General features: G+C 52.8%; 5 protein-coding genes across 5 annotated transcripts; 3 read left to right on the top strand and 2 right to left on the bottom strand.

Moving 5' to 3' along the window:
* Positions 1–247: 247 nt before the first annotated feature.
* LMH87_009487 (uncharacterized protein) lies at positions 248–688 on the bottom strand (the record flags this gene model as incomplete). The annotated part of the gene is made up of 1 exon (XM_056196489.1): positions 248–688. The coding sequence occupies one exon, from the start codon at positions 686–688 to the stop codon at positions 248–250; it is 441 nt and encodes a 146-aa protein (XP_056053630.1).
* Positions 689–1,413: 725 nt separating this feature from the next.
* Positions 1,414–2,985, bottom strand: LMH87_009486 (uncharacterized protein; the record flags this gene model as incomplete). The annotated part of the gene is made up of 1 exon (XM_056196488.1): positions 1,414–2,985. The coding sequence occupies one exon, from the start codon at positions 2,983–2,985 to the stop codon at positions 1,414–1,416; it is 1,572 nt and encodes a 523-aa protein (XP_056053629.1).
* Positions 2,986–4,482: 1,497 nt separating this feature from the next.
* On the top strand, positions 4,483–8,824 carry LMH87_009485 (uncharacterized protein; the record flags this gene model as incomplete). The annotated part of the gene is made up of 2 exons (XM_056196487.1): positions 4,483–4,674; positions 4,733–8,824. The coding sequence occupies 2 exons, from the start codon at positions 4,483–4,485 to the stop codon at positions 8,822–8,824; spliced, it is 4,284 nt and encodes a 1,427-aa protein (XP_056053628.1).
* Positions 8,825–12,589: 3,765 nt separating this feature from the next.
* Positions 12,590–13,086, top strand: LMH87_009484 (uncharacterized protein; the record flags this gene model as incomplete). The annotated part of the gene is made up of 2 exons (XM_056196486.1): positions 12,590–12,650; positions 12,713–13,086. The coding sequence occupies 2 exons, from the start codon at positions 12,590–12,592 to the stop codon at positions 13,084–13,086; spliced, it is 435 nt and encodes a 144-aa protein (XP_056053627.1).
* A 178-nt stretch (positions 13,087–13,264) lies between these two features.
* On the top strand, positions 13,265–14,971 carry LMH87_009483 (uncharacterized protein; the record flags this gene model as incomplete). The annotated part of the gene is made up of 1 exon (XM_056196485.1): positions 13,265–14,971. The coding sequence occupies one exon, from the start codon at positions 13,265–13,267 to the stop codon at positions 14,969–14,971; it is 1,707 nt and encodes a 568-aa protein (XP_056053626.1).
* Between the last annotated feature and the right edge of the window lie 525 nt (positions 14,972–15,496).

The raw sequence follows: 15,496 nt of genomic DNA, 5'->3' as shown, positions 1-15,496 counted from the left end.
AACCTCCTCGGTACACTAGCCCCCGATTCTGCCACGTCTATAATGATTATTCGCCCACTGCAGCTAGATTGAACTAACAAGAACAGACTAAGCTATCTCTGAAAAGCCTTTTCAAACCTTCTTCTGCAAGTTGTCAACCGCCCGAGCGTAAACATTCCCAGAAAAACTTCCAATGGCGTTGAGAAAGGTTGTATCGCATTCACTGTCGGCGTGATAGTGATGACACAGATCGCACTGACCTTCGGTATCACGTAGGCAGCCCTGACTGTTCCAACATCCATAGTCCCTGCAGCGGAGGCGTCTTTTGCAGACTCTCCCCAATATCATAGGCGACAACATAGCCTGCAACTTCCGTTTGCTTGGGAAGCTTGATGTCTGGGTTCTTCCTGTTGATGGCTGCTGTGAATGTGACTCTGGCGTATGCTGGGTCAAAAGTGAACAGAACCTCGCTTCTGCATGCGCTCTCCATTTCTGCCGTGATGGCGATTTCGTCGATGTGGATATAAATGTTTGGGCCGGGAACACTCGCCCATTCATTCTGCTGTTTGATATGTGCAGCGATTTTGGCGTCAAATCTAGTGTCGATAAAATACAGCCGGTTTCGCCCTGCCGCAGCCACATATAGGGTATCCGGAGCAATGACCTGCAAACGGCTCTCTAAATTTGGCTTCAGGTTGAAGTTTGGCATTGGCCAGATTCATAAGAGTAGCTACCCTGGCGAATGCGTTGATCTCATTTTTGGCAACTAAATATGTCTAAATGATTGGATATATTCCTTGGCGAAGTTTTTGCGACCAAGACGGTATTTCTAATTCGAAAAAAATGAGGGACGCAATGAGAGTGTAGAGAAGCCTGGTCTTCGGTCACCGCAACTGCCTGTGTAGTTAAGAGGCTTGATCATACGATGTAATTAGCTCATGTACAGGCTGTTATGGTTTGATTTAAAAATTATGTACAGTTCCCGTACGGCGCTCAATGTTACTGCCTCGTCGAGGCGCTCAAGATAAGCAAAACATGTAGAGACTGTGGGCCAGATGGCTTCCACCGCCTCGACGCTATTCGGGGCAGCTCGCGCTTGTCGCGCAGCCCCTTGGCTATTTGGAGTCAGCGACAGGTCTTGGCAATTGGCTAGGCATTAGCTGCATCAGTTCATTAGTCTTGGCGTAACTGGTGTCGGGAGGAGGATGCTGGTGTCACCAGAGACGAATTTGCCGATCGTATTGACCAGTGGCGATCCTGGGGCGCTACAGATGCGCCGTTGTTAGGTTGGAACTTGGCAGATAACCGGGTGGGCTCGCAGTTGGCAGGGTACATACTTGAGCACCTAATTGGTGATCCACACTAGTTACGGCCGTTGCAGCAGGGTCCCTGGTGTAGTAATATGAATCTTGTTCGCTAGCTCCCACCTAACCTTCACATTACCTCGCCAGCCAAGGCTTTCAGATTTGCCGTCTTAAGCCTCTTGTCATTCCACGCTGTTGCTTTTCTTGGGAACCAATCATCCAGCTTCCCATCCGGCCGCCCAATGTCTTTTTCCAGCATGTCTTCATCTCTACCCGCAATCATGATGCCCACCGCCGCTCCGCTGAGCCATGACCAAATCATACCGTTGCCGTTGAAGCCCGCCGCGATCCACTGGCCTGCGTCGACCTGAAGCTTGCTGCTCTTGTGCTTCTTTGAGCGGGCGTCGGGGATAGGACCGACAAATGGCCGCATGTCGCCCGTGAATCCCATGATACCAGACCAGGCCTTCTTCAGGCCGCCACCGGTACCCCAGTTCGGCTCAAATATAGACGGCAGGATGCCATTGATGTGAACCATGGTCAACGTGTCCTTGCTGCTGTCATCCCATACAGCAATGTTGTCCAATCCTTCATCTGCACCTCTTGCGAAGCCGCCTCCCATCATGACATCGCCTTGACTGCCGTCAGCATTGTTTGGCAGCTGTGTGACATAGTCAAGCCCTGGTAAATGCACAATTGACCAGGATCGATTGCCGTCCGTAGCAGGAAACGCATCGCCAGGCTTCTGCGCGCTCATGTGGCCGCGCAGACCCGTCAAGCATGGTCGAAGCTCTGGGAGCAAATGACCCGCATAGCCATTCGTAGCATGCAGCACATGACGCGCCTTGATGGTGCCGCGAGAAGTCTCTACCATGTAAGGATGGCTTGCCATGCCGTCCGTGCTGGTCTTGACAGCTACGACCGGCGTCCGGGCCATCAGCGTCAATCGATCACTGAATTGTACCACCAGGTCCTTCCAGAGGCTCGTTACAAATCGGAACGGCCACATAGCGCCGGCTTTGTACGTAATGGCGCCAGCAACCGTCTCGTTGGCGGCAAACCTGTCTCTCGCCTGCTCTGCCGTCCAGATCTCGATCTCGATCTCTGGCAGCCACTTCAGGGTCATCTGCACATCCTTCTTTGCCGCGTCAAAGTCCTTGTCTGACAGGAACAAGTCAACCGTCTCAACGTCGCGGATTTGCGCCGCGGGGTACTTGGCAGCAAACTCCTTGAGCAGCGGCAGATGTCTCATAAGGAAGCGCACCACGTCCCGCGCCTCCTCGTCGGAACTTAGCGTTTTGCGGAGTTCAATGAAGCTATGGTATGGACTGGTCTTGATGTGGCCGCCGTTGCGGCCCGTCGCGCCGCTGCAAATGTCACGAGCTTCAAGCACCAAGACGGAGGATGGTGTCCTGCTTAGCTCCAGGATGGTCCTAGCGGCCGCGACAGCCGTGATGCCGCTGCCGATGATGACTACGTCTGCTTCGGGTGGAACGGATGAGGTATCATTAACGTTATTGAGCTCGGGATATGGCGCGTTGTTGAGCCAGTAGGGCGCTGTCGAATTGGCCACAGGCAGCGGGGGCATGCTGTTCACGCGCTCAAACACGTTGTTGTACTTGGTGTTGAGCGAAGCAATGAGCCGCACAACGAACCCTAGCGTGGCCACGACATCTTGAAAACTGGAGATGACCGCTCCCATTGCTCTACTGAAGGATATAAAACTGTTATTGAGCAAGTGATGGTTCACTTCGACGGTGGGGAAGGACTTGAGAAAAGGTTCCTCGGCGGTATATAGAGAGCCTTGGTAATATTCTTGTTGGTCATAAGGTGGTACTGTTGATAGGTGATGGCCTGATTCCCTCGTATTGAGGAAAGTGTCTGACTAAGCTATCTAGGTCCTGCTAGGCAGTTACCACATATACGGTGGTGGAATTGGGTTTCTTGCCTGTATTAGTGCAGTTTTAAAATACGTAGGGAGCTATGCCTTGGCTCGTGTTAAGCCTGCACTTGGGCATTTTACCCACTGTTTAAGTCTACCAGAAAACTACAGTTATTTGCTGCAAATAATCCCGAAGCGAGGTAGTGCGCTGTATATGTGGGTTGGCAGAGAACTTTAGTATAGGTGCTGCTTCCTGCTTGTTGGAAAGTACCGTTCCTGAGGGCCTTTATGATTCGTTAACCGCCTTGCACGGTACCCAGTGTTGGCTGTGTGTGTGCAGAGGGAGCTTTGGAGCCGCTGGCGGGGAGGAAGTTGAAGAATCAGCTAAGCCAACCGGCCAGCCAGCTCGATTGGCCAGCTGGCTACTTGGAATATCTGTTCTGACCTCTATTATCCTGCCAATGCCTCTGAATGTGTCAGGGCCTCTGCTAGGTCACAGGGGCCACGTCTAGAACCCACCCCCCCGCGTAGGTATTGCATGAGTACCACGGCGATGTAACATAGCCCACTGAAGGTAACGGCTGGCGGCGCTCGCAGTCGCCTTTACGGGCTGGGGCTTGGAAATGAATTGGCGCTACGCAGCCTGATCCCTCGATAACCCCTCACCCCAGGGTAACAACCAACAGTTTGTTAGGTCACATTGTTGAAAGACCGCAGAATGTATTCTCCAGCTCGAATGCATATACTTGTTGACGAAAGACCGCTACATGTGCATCTTGCAAGCAGGCGGCATGGGGAACATTGCGGGTGGCAGGACAGCCAGCATGCACTGTAGCTAGCACATATGAGTTTTGGGCAGCCCAGTAAAATGCACAAGTTCCTCCAACAGGCAGGTGGCCAACGCTAATTAGAAATCGACTGGCAGCGGTCCCTGGAGAGACGCAATTGGCTGACATCGAGCTAAAGATGGAACAGACATGCAGGAGATGCACACGCACCTGAATTGTCTGGCATCCAACACCACCATCATAAAAGTAGTGTGAACCGCCTAACGTTAGTTACTCCGCAGCGTTGACTATCCCCCCTCCCGCTGACGGATCCAGCAATCGCCAGCCGGATAGCCACATCGCATCCCCGTCCGCGGGCCACTCGATTTCGGTTGGCTGCTGCGATTACTATATATCATTGACCTGGCCAACATTCCATCTTCTTGCCCATTTTACCCTTCGCACTACCACGACCGCAAGTTGTACGCTGCCCGCAAACCTCGTAGACGTTGGTTATGCCAGCTGTCTACGCGCCCGCTACCCACCCACAATGCCTCTCTCCATGGACAATTTCTTCTGGCCGTCCGTCTTCCAGATCCTTGACTTTACCTTGAAGTTCGAGGAGACGATACTCGAGATTGTTCCTGCCAGCAGTTTCTTGCTGACTGGAGCTCTCGTTTACCTGCATTACCGTCGGCAGCCCACCTACATCCGCGATGGCCCCCTGCTCTTTCTGAAAATAGTAAGCACTTGCACAAAGTCTTGTCCACATCGCAGCGACCTAACGTGACCGACTCTAGGGCGTCGCCATTGTCCTTGTCGGGCTGCAAGCCGTCAGCCTGGCGCTGCGCAGCACTTCAAAGGCTTATCGGACGAACACAACACTCTCCGCCGCGGAACTAGACGTTGTCGCAGCTTGTGGCCTCGTCATTCTGGTTGTTGCTGAGCATCGGCATGCCGTCAGAGCTTCCGCTTTCATCGGCTTGTATTTGCTCCTCAGTCTCCTCATTGATACCATCGAGGCCCGATCATACTTCAAAAGGGGCATGACTTCCCTTGGTGCCATTTCAGTCGCTTCAGCTGTGGTCCGATTGACTTTGCTCGTCCTCGATGAGGTACCTAAAGTGAATCTAATCATTGATCCCATCATCCGAGATGCTTCGGGCAGAGAGGCCACCAGTGGCTTCTGGAGCAGGACTCTGTTTTTCTTCATGGGCCCTATATTTCGTGTCGGCTTCAAACGTACACTTCGTCCGCAAGATTTGTCCGTCATTGGAATGGAATTTTCTTCCAAACGCCTTTTTGCTGAAATCTCGCGATATTGGAAACCGACTGATCGACTGGGCTCATATTCTTTGTTGCTCGCGTGTCTCTACACCTGGAAAAGCGCCCTTTTTACTACCCTTCTCCCGCGTCTACTTCTTACCGGATTCAATTTTTCCCAGCCATATCTGCTGCAAGCTGTAGTGAACGCTGTTAGTCAAGTACGCGATACAAGCGATGACAGCATCCTAAGTAACATGAGTCTCCTGAATCCATACCTTGTTGTGGCCACTCTGTTCGTCTTTGCTGGATCTGGTCTCAGCAGGGGTGTTTCATCGCACATGAAATACCGCCTGGTGATTCGTGTTCGTGGTGGCCTGATCACGCTGGCGATGGACAAGAGTCAGCGACTGAATGTGCCAGACGCCCAAAAAAACGTACCTATATCCCTCATGAGTGCTGAGATCGCGGGTATTGCTGAAGACTTGCCTCGATGCTTAGAAATACCTTTCAGCTTCTTCGAATCCGGACTTGGGGTTTACCTGCTGTGGAGATTTGTCCAGCGGTCGGGTTTTATGATCATCTTTCCCCTTGTCTTTGCCACCGTGGTATCTATGATATTTGGCCAATTTTCTGCGCCAGCAATGAGGGCTTGGAACGAGAAAATCGAATCCAGGGTGTCGAAGACTTCGCAAATCCTATCCCAACTTCCAGCTATCAAAATGCTGGGACTAGGTCCGAAAACCGCCGAGCACGTACAAAATCTCCGGGTTCGAGAGATAGAGGCCGCGAAGACGAATCGCAGCATCAGCGCAGGTTCTATTGCGGCTGCTTCATTTTGCGATCTTATTACACCGACAACAGTTATTGCAGCAGCTCTCTTCTGGGGAGGGTTCGGGGGCAAATTTACTCCCGAGGTCGTTTACCCTGTATTGGCACTAGTGGCACATGTCCAAGAACCTCTCGCCTCACTGTTCAAATCGCTTCTACAGGCCAAGACATTGTTGGTATACTTCTCCAGAATCCAGCAGTTTCTTTGTCAAGAGGAGCATGAGGATCCTCGAATCATGATTGGACAAATTCAGAGCCAGATTTCCCCTGACTCCGCAGCGCTAGTTCATTTCGCCGAAGCTACTGTGGCGCCTCGCTGTTCTGGAACAGCAATACTAAGAAACATCAACTTGGAGATTCGGCCCGGCAGCACTACGGCAGTCTTTGGTCCTACAGGATCCGGCAAAAGCACCTTTATCGACGCCATACTGGGAGAGGCTGACATTCTTGATGGCCAGCTGTTTGCCAATGATGTTGCTATTGCTTACTGTGGACAATCGGCATATCTACCAAACACCACGATTCAAGAGTGCATCGTTGGACACTGCGAGTATACAGAATCATGGTTTAACACTGTTGTCGAAAGCTGCCAGCTGGCCGAAGATCTTCAGCGACTGCCAGGCGGTAAAGATTATGTCGTGGGACCTGGTGGTATGGCCTTGAGCGGAGGACAGCGAGTAAGAGTCAGTATTGCAAGAGCAGCCTTTGCCCTGGCGCAACTGGTAGTTCTAGACGACTCGTTGAGCTCGTTAGACGGCCGGACGGCTCAAGCTCTTTTGAAGGGCCTTTTCGGCGACGGTGGTGTTTTGAGACAGAACCGCGCTGCTGTTGTCATTTCCAGCAATATGGTTGACTGCGTCGACTTTGCCGACCAATATGTTGTTCTTGAGGACGAAGGCAAATTTTCAACATCTACTCCCCAGAGTGATCCTAACATCCGGACGCGGCTGGAGTGGCTCTTTAGCACAAGTTGCACAGCGACTTCCAATAGCGCGCCATCAGAGGGTGAGGCGAGCACCGATCAGACCTCTACTCTTACTGCCACAACAACAGGCAACCAGGAAGCCGACGCCAAGCTTCGTCAACAAGGCGGCAGGTCTTTATACTCTTTTTGGTGGAGGTTTGCAGGACGCATGCCCTTTGCTGTTTGGTTCGTTCTGATCATGCTTACTGGCGTGGCGGATGCTTCCCCCAAAATTGTGCTCAGATATTGGGCTGCGAAAGCTGCTTATGAGAGAAAGTACTTTATTGCGTACGCGATACTCCCGTTTGTAGCCGGCGGCTTAGTTTGCGTGTCCCTTCTCGTCATGTTTCGTGTTCTGGCCCCACGCACAGCACGGGGCTTGCATGCGGAACTGACAAAGACAGTCTTCAAGGCGAGCTTGGGCGTTCTCGGCGCTGGAGATACCGGCTCCATCATGAATATGTACAGTCTTGACATGACTCTGGTGGCGAAAATGATTCCAGCATATACGCACAACACGTTTTACTTCACATGTGCCAGCTTAAGTCAGTTGGGCATCATTTTGTCGGGGGCTATTTACCTGCTCGCGGCTGTTCCATTCCTTGGGCTAGTGTTGTTTTTTCTGCAACGGTTCTATCTGCGTACATCGCGTCAGCTTCGGCATTTGGATCTGGAAGCACAAGCACCCCTCGTTTCCTCTATTCAAGACACCTCGCGAGATTTGGTCTATATCCGAAGCTTTGGTTGGCAATCCCAAAACATGGAACGCAATTTTCGTCTTTTAGATGAGGCTCAAAAGCCTGTTTACTTGCTGTATTGCGCACAGGTTTTCCTGACTCTTGTGCTGGACCTTTTGGTTGCTCTTCTTGCGCTGCTTCTGGTGACTTTTGCAGTCTACTTACAGCATGCCACCTCTGCGAATGCAGTTGGCGTATCCTTTTTAAGTCTAATTGTCATCAGTGAGTGTTTCAACGGGGTCATTGTCTCGTGGACGCATTTGGAAACCTCTATTGGAGCGCTCGTCAGACTGCAAAAGTTCGCCCAGAGCACACCAAAGGAAGATGACGGAAACACGCCGTTGCCGGCAGACTGGCCGTCGGCAGGCAAGGTAGAAGTTGACGTACGCGCTGCACGCTATGAGGCTGCCCCTAATCAGCCTCAGCGGCCTCCTGTTCTCAAGGAAATTTCTTTATCTATTGACGCAGGCACAAGACTCGGAATTGTAGGCCGGTCTGGGAGTGGAAAAACATCACTCCTTTTGGCACTTCTCGGATTCCTTCAATATGACGGCTCTATCAAGATCGATGGCGTAGAAGTCCGTGACACGAATCGTGATGAGCTTCGTTCGCGGATTGTCACAATTACGCAAGACAACGTTGTGCTAGAAGGGACGATTCGCCAAAATCTACTTCCCTTTGACACAGCATGGGGAGAACAGCCATTTGGTCCGAAGACTGAAAGAGAAAGCAATGAAGACCGACAGAAGGATGCCATTCTGCAAGAGACATTAGTGCGTTTACAGATCTGGGACTCCCTCGAGGAGGCTGGGAAGCTAGATGCCTTCGTTGGTAAGGTTGGGTACTCTCATGGGGAGCTACAGATGTTGTGTATCGCCCGAGCAGTGGTACGCCGCCGCCTGACTGGCAGCCGCCTTGTTCTAGTGGACGAGGGCACCAGCACAGTAGATCGTTGGCGAGATCTGCTCGTTCGCGAGACGATACAGCAGTACTTTTCGAAATGCACCATCATCGTCATCGCGCATCGCGATGAGACTATTGCGGACGCGAGTGCTATCGTCACACTGTCGCACGGCAAGGTGGTTCAGCGGCAGTAGACCAAGGTTAAACGGAAGAAGAGTTTCAAGTAGGGAAAGCCGAAATAATTTTTATAATAACTATTAGCAAGAGAATGAGGGTTAAATTATATATGTATGTCTCTACAGTAGCCGATGCATTGGCCCGGATATCGCCGTCAGCCTCTGCATCAGCATCGACGGCGAGGAAAATGCAGTTGACCTATGCGGTGGCCACGACGATCCGTCAGTCGATACACCGTACAAGCACAATAATATAGACGATGCTTTTTTCAACTATCATACTCGTCAAAGGTACGGGGTCTGTGGTGCTGATGTCGCCGGGCTTGCTACGTCTCGCTGAGACGCTAGTGCGACGGGGTTTCGAGTTTCCGTCAACGCCAAAGTCGACACCAGCGTCAGCCAGGAACAGTCAGGCATAGCTCATGCCACGAGTCTCAGGTAATGGAAAAGCAAGGTGATGCGTAGCGTTTTGTCATTAGTGAGCTGATATGCCTCGCGACGACCACGGCCGCCGGGAATTGAAGTCGACTTTGAGATCGGTTACCAGCAGGATCTTTCTCCGTGGTGCACTGGCCACGGCGACTCCAGGACCGTCAAGCCAGTATTTTTTTTAGCAAACAGCCACGTTTTACTTGCATCTAATCGCAGCAGCTTCTTTGTGTGGCCGGGAGCAGAGGGTCGAGGACGCCCACAAAGTGCCAGGCGGTTGAGCGCGCCCGGGGGCAAGGAGAGCGAGCCACCGGCTGGTAGTGCCGGTTTTGCGAGCGACTACGGAGGCTCGGTGGACAACGATAGACTCAGAGAGAAGCACTACGACGGCGTATACGATGAACATAATGCTAATGGAGAGCGCCCATCTGCGACGGCGTTTGTCAAGGATGCGGCCGGTGTGCTGGATGTGGAACCTGATGCTCAAGAGTGAGCACAGTCAGCACAGACACGACAAAGTAACAAGCCTGAATGTAAACACCAGGGAGATAAAATGTGTACTGACTTCTCCGGACTAAGCAAATATTGAAAATGTTCTACTTTTCAGTGACTGCAGCGGTGCATGGCGAGATCTGACTGTTGCTGCGGGAAGCAGCGGCTCCCACAGACGCCGGCTATGACCCGCGAGTTTGAAAGAAACATCACTAGCTTCAATGAAACTACACGTTGCACTGCCAGGAAGCAAGACCGAGAGTGCATTGTGCATTTCATCCTGCCCCTTGCTTCGGTGTCTCGTCTGATGGCCCATGGGCCAGGCAGTCAAGCAGTGTAGGCTGCACAGACTGCCTATTTGCGCATGAGAGTGCCCACAAAGTAAATCTGAACTTAAATTGTGCATGAACTGCTATCCGTTCCAATCGTGAAAAATATCCATCTCCCCCACAGAAAATGCCAAGTACAGACGAGGCAAGGGCGGTGGAGATGGTCAGCAAGACATTCAAAACGGACGGCCAGTCGGCAGCACACGTGGGGAGGATCTCTGGCTCAGACAATCTAGTCTCGAGCTAGAGTTTTGCAAATATTGCTTTTTCACAGAAGCTAGTGCAAGTATTGGGCAGATGAGAAGGGTCTCGCTTCGAAAATGGGACTGTTCGTGGCGCGGAGTCCGTGAGTGTAATGACATTTCCTGGCATCTGACTGCTCGAGCGGTCGCATTACCGTGCAACAGCTCCAAGATACCAGTTTCTGGTTTACAAAGTGGAACAAGCAGAGCCTGTATCTATGCTAAGATGGCACGTCGACAGACGGAGCACTGCTCCAGAGGCAATGCCTAGACACGAGTGGCAAGGGGCGATTGGATAGTCGTTCGAGGTTCTTGAAATTGAAAACAGGGATTAAAAGCACAGCAAACCACTGTTGCTGTTAACACTTGGACTGAATTTTGCCAAAGACGTCATCGACAACAGATTCTCAGTATCCGGCCATGAGAACCGCGAATCTCAGTCTGCACTGGCTGTCTTTGCCCAAGTTGATAAAGGCTCGAGCCGCGGACACACGATTAGCCCGGAACAAAAACTAGAAGCGCGCAAGTTAAGAAGAAAAGACTATGCCTCCCAAGCGTGAACCCGTCCTGCACAAGTTGGCAACTAAGAAGTCATGCAAGAAGCACGCGATCGTTGCTATCAATGAGCTCCACCCGTCAAGGACGAGCCTCGATCCATATTAAAGACAAGCCCGCGTGCAAAACGCAAAAGGCAAAATGCTGCGCACTATCGGAAAATCCGACCACAATCAGTATGTTATTGGCGGTCGCGACCCGCTGGAGTTGACAGAGCAAAGCAGCCTTGAAACGAGGGGAGAAGGCTTGCCTAGGCAGAGCAGCATAGGTTACGGCAAAAGGACCCAAGGAAGAAATTTCAAGTGACGGCTGGCTGGACCTCGAGGGTGTGCCAAGATGCGCTGCCAAGACGTGCCAGCCGACACGAGGCGTTTTCCGGTCGCCAGCCGAGAGGAAAAGAAACGTGCGCCAATGCTCGACTGTGGGTGGTCTTGGTCATACTGAGTCTCTTTTTTTGAGGTATAGGACGTTATTTCACGATATTGGATGATGAGATTTCGCCTCGTTGCGTCGCATGTGATGTCCACCGACGGCCGAAGACGGGGTTAGCTGATGTGTGTACCTGGGACTACTTGTGACAGCGGGCGATCTCCATCGGCGCCGCACTATAAGCAAATCCAGAGAGATAGCGGAAAGAAAAGAAAAGAAAAAAGACAATTATGCAGCGTTGAGCTACTTACGTATTGAGTTGCCGTTCTGAGGTCAGAATGTGGTTTGGACAGCGTCGCTCGTAGAGGTGGTGGTGTTGTATCAGTCGACGTGGGCCGACTGCCAAACAGGGACGCACGTGTAGATGGCGCGGCGTCTGATTGGCCAAAGGAGCAGTGGGGAGATCTGGATATGCTGGGGGCCTTTCGGAGACGTTTGAGCGTTCTAGCGGTCCTTTGGGCTGGCTGGTGGCTTGACAATCAATACAATATGCGTGTTAGTGGCTTGGCATTAGCGCCATCGTAAAAAATAGAGTTATTTCGCTGGACGATGCGCCAACTCTTTTTTTTTTGCGGCCTCTTCCCCGGCGAATGACTGGCGGTTGATATTGGCTGCCCTGTGGTCGCTGGAAACTGCCTGCGACAGTACTCAGTAGAAGACCAAACTGCCGGCCCGTCAGCTCGTTGCTGTGGCTGCCAGCTGGCGGTCCGTTTGCTCTGGGCATGCCACTTCGTAGCAGAAGCATCATCAACCCCTTTCAACCTTCATCGTCGCTTGTCTCATCTACTTTATCAACTCGTCATCAAATCCGACCGCGTAGAAGCATCGCCTTGGATGAATAACTTCCAACTCTGCAACCAGGCATCCCCACGCCCCTCTCCTCCACAGCGACACCCACATCGCGCCACCGGCCGTAGCCACCCGGGTCCAACAACGCCCCAGAGCCACCTATCAAATCCTTCGTTGGATAACGTTCAATGCAGTCTCGTAGACTCACCCACGTGCTGCCCTGCCTTGGTAGCACCAGCGTTGAACCCCACGGCGCGAAATTCGGTACCAGCTCGGAGCCACCGAACGACCTCCACGGCCGTCTTGGCGCGTTTTCGCTGTGGCCGCTGGACCTAGGCAGAAGGCTGTCCGGTCGCCATTGATAGCAAAGAAGAGACTTGAGGCAAGTTTATCTACACTTTTCTTTTGAGCGTGCATCCTTCGGCAAACGCTCAGGTGACGATTTCGACGTTGCTGTACAAATGCAGCGACCATTGACCATGGTACGTAGCTCAATTGCATACTTTTATAATTCAATAATGTGGCCCGTCATTGGCAAGAAGCAGGACAATATTGAAAGTAATGACGGATCCTATGTAGGCAAGTAGCTAGCTACCGATTGACACAACCGGCGCGCCTCGCCCAAGACTGACCTCGACCAGGTTTCGACGGAACCGAGACCACATGGCACATCCACCCCTTCAGCTTCTACACTATTTCCCAACTGCTAGACCGAAGGGCACAGCTCGTCTTGGCGTTGCCGTCTCGCCTCGTTACGCCCAGCTTCATCTTTCCCACAGCGCCCCAAATATCCGCCGCCATCATCCACACACACCCCTGCCTGTGGGAAACCTCCTTCTCAGCCTGCCGCCCCTCCCCTGTTACGCTTCATGAATTGGTTGCAAGAACGCACATCAGCGTCTTGGCGCGTAGAGCTGCGCGGCGCACCCCAAAAAAATGGCCTACACATTGTTTGATGCGCGGGCTGGACCTCCCTAGCTATATAGTCTGCTCATGCTCGCCCGCCTTGTCTTGACTTGTCCTGTTCTCCTTCTCCAGGTCAACCCTCGATATTTTCTCTCTCTTCTATACTTGGCTTTGCCTGTAAGGCTTGGTGCTCGTTCTCTCTTGCTTCAACCCTCTGGAAAGACTCCCAAAGAAGACACACCACCAACACACCAACGCTCACCCGCCACCGGCGACAAACAGCCAACATGGTCCTCCATCAGTACGACTACCTCCTGGCGGTCGGCACCATCTTTGCCTTCCTCGACGCCTGGAACATTGGTGCCAACGATGTCGCCAACTCGTGGGCCAGTTCCGTCTCCTCCCGCTCCGTGACCTACCTCCAGGCCATGTGCGGCGCCTCGCTCATGGAGTTTACTGGAGCGCTCGGTGTCGGTGGCCGCGTCGCCGACACCATCAGGACCAAGGTCGTCGATGTCAAGGCTTTCAGCGACAAGCCCGCCCTTCTCATGCTCGGCATGGTCTGCGCCGTCATTGCCTCCTCCCTCTACCTCACCATGGCCACCAGGTTTGGTATGCCCGTCTCTACTACGCACTCGATTCTCGGTGGTGTTCTCGGTATGGGCATCGGTGCTCTCGGCAACAAGGGTATCACCTGGGTTGGCTACACCAAGAGCGGCAAGCTCGATCTGAAGCAGGGTGTTGTCCAGGTTTTCCTGGCCTGGATCATAGCTCCCATTCTGTCCGGTGCCTTTGGTGCCATCATCTTCCTCATCACCAAGTACGGTGTTCTGCTCCGCTCCAACCCCGCCGCCAAGGGCCTCTTTCTCGTGCCCATCTACTTTTGGCTCACTTCTTCTCTCATTGTCATGCTGCTGATCTGGAAGGGTGGCGACTACAAGATCAACCTGACCGAGGCCCAGATTCCTGGTGTCATTGTCGGCTCCGGTGCTGGCTTCGCCCTCCTCATCACCCTCTTCCTCGTCCCCTGGATGTACCGTGTCGTCATCAAGGAGGACTGGCAGCTCAAGGGCTGGCACATTATCCAGGGTCCTTTCCTGCTCCGCCGCGGCGAGGTTCCCCCTCCTCCTGAGAACTTCACCGGTGTCGTTCGCAACTACTACGAGGGCCACATGACCCGCGAGGAACTCGACGCCCGCCGCAACCGCAACGCCGCCGTTGTGACTGACGACATCGAAGGCCAACACGAGAAGAAGGCCGTCTCGGAGACGTCCGAGGAAGAGGTCCCCAAGTCCACTCACAAGTCCATGATCGGTCCCAAGCCCGAGGGTGCCTGGTACACAGCCCCTGTTGCCTTCTGGTGGCTCAAGTGGGCTGTTCTCCGCGGTGTCGATCAGGATGTTGTCAGCTCCCAAAGCGAAAAGTCTGTCATTGCCGGTGACGTTGAGGAGATTCACGCCCGCGCCCGTCACTTTGACAACAAGGCCGAGTTCCTCTACACTTTCCTTCAAGTCATGACCGCTGCCGCGGCCTCCTTCACCCACGGTGCCAACGATGTGGCCAACGCCGTCGGTCCCTATGCCTCCATCTACCAGATCTGGAAAACCGAGGTCATTCCCCTCAAGGCAGAGGTGCCTCGCTGGATTCTTGCTTTTGGCGGTGCCGGTATCTGCATTGGTCTCTGGACCTATGGCTACCACATTATGCGCAACCTGGGTAACCGCGTCACTCTCATGTCGCCCTCACGTGGTTTCTCCATGGAACTCGGCTCTGTCATCACCGTCATCATGGCCACGCGTCTCCAGCTTCCCGTTTCCACCACACAGTGCATCACGGGTGCCATTGTCGGTGTCGGCCTCTGCAACGGTGACTGGCGCGCCATTAACTGGCGCATGGTGTCCTGGATCTACCTTGGCTGGTTCATCACGGTGCCCGTTGCCGGTCTCATCTCTGGTATTCTCATGGGTTTCATCACGTTTTCTCCCCACTGGTAGTCTCGACACACTACGACTGTCTCGGTTGCTTTCTGCTCCTTTGAAGACTTCTCAAATGTCTCCCTCTTTTCTTTTCTACTAGTTTCATGTTTTAATTATTATGCATTGCATCATAGTGTCACGCGCGATGGATTCAGGACAATGATACCAAAAAGGTTGGAAATGTATATACTCGAACAATCCAGTTGCTTGTTTGACTCCATTCTGTGCATACTTTTTTTCCTCGTAGGCGACGCTGTACCCGACAAGGGGTCGTGCGTTTGTTTGCGGTGGCGAGAGGCAAACAGAGTAATGCCGAGTCCCTGGACCAGTGTTCGTTGGAGGCTCGTGTAGCGGCCGCAACATGATTTCAAGTTGACCATTAATCGCGAATTGACTAATTGAAAAAGCGCCGCGTCCGTGTCCGTGGGTCTGGGGGAGGTGCATAGATGTCTCTCGAACACGCCCGCAATGCAGCACCTCATCCTTGTCTTTTGACGAAAAGTGTCATGCATTTCGAAGCAGAGGCATACGAGGAACTTGGCA

The sequence above is a fragment of the Akanthomyces muscarius genome, chromosome 5 (genome assembly GCF_028009165.1).
Source record: "Akanthomyces muscarius strain Ve6 chromosome 5, whole genome shotgun sequence".
Classification (NCBI taxonomy): Eukaryota; Fungi; Ascomycota; class Sordariomycetes; order Hypocreales; family Cordycipitaceae; genus Akanthomyces; species Akanthomyces muscarius.
The sequence above is the reverse complement of the archived record's forward strand: the minus strand, read 5'-3'. Positions and strand labels throughout refer to the sequence as shown.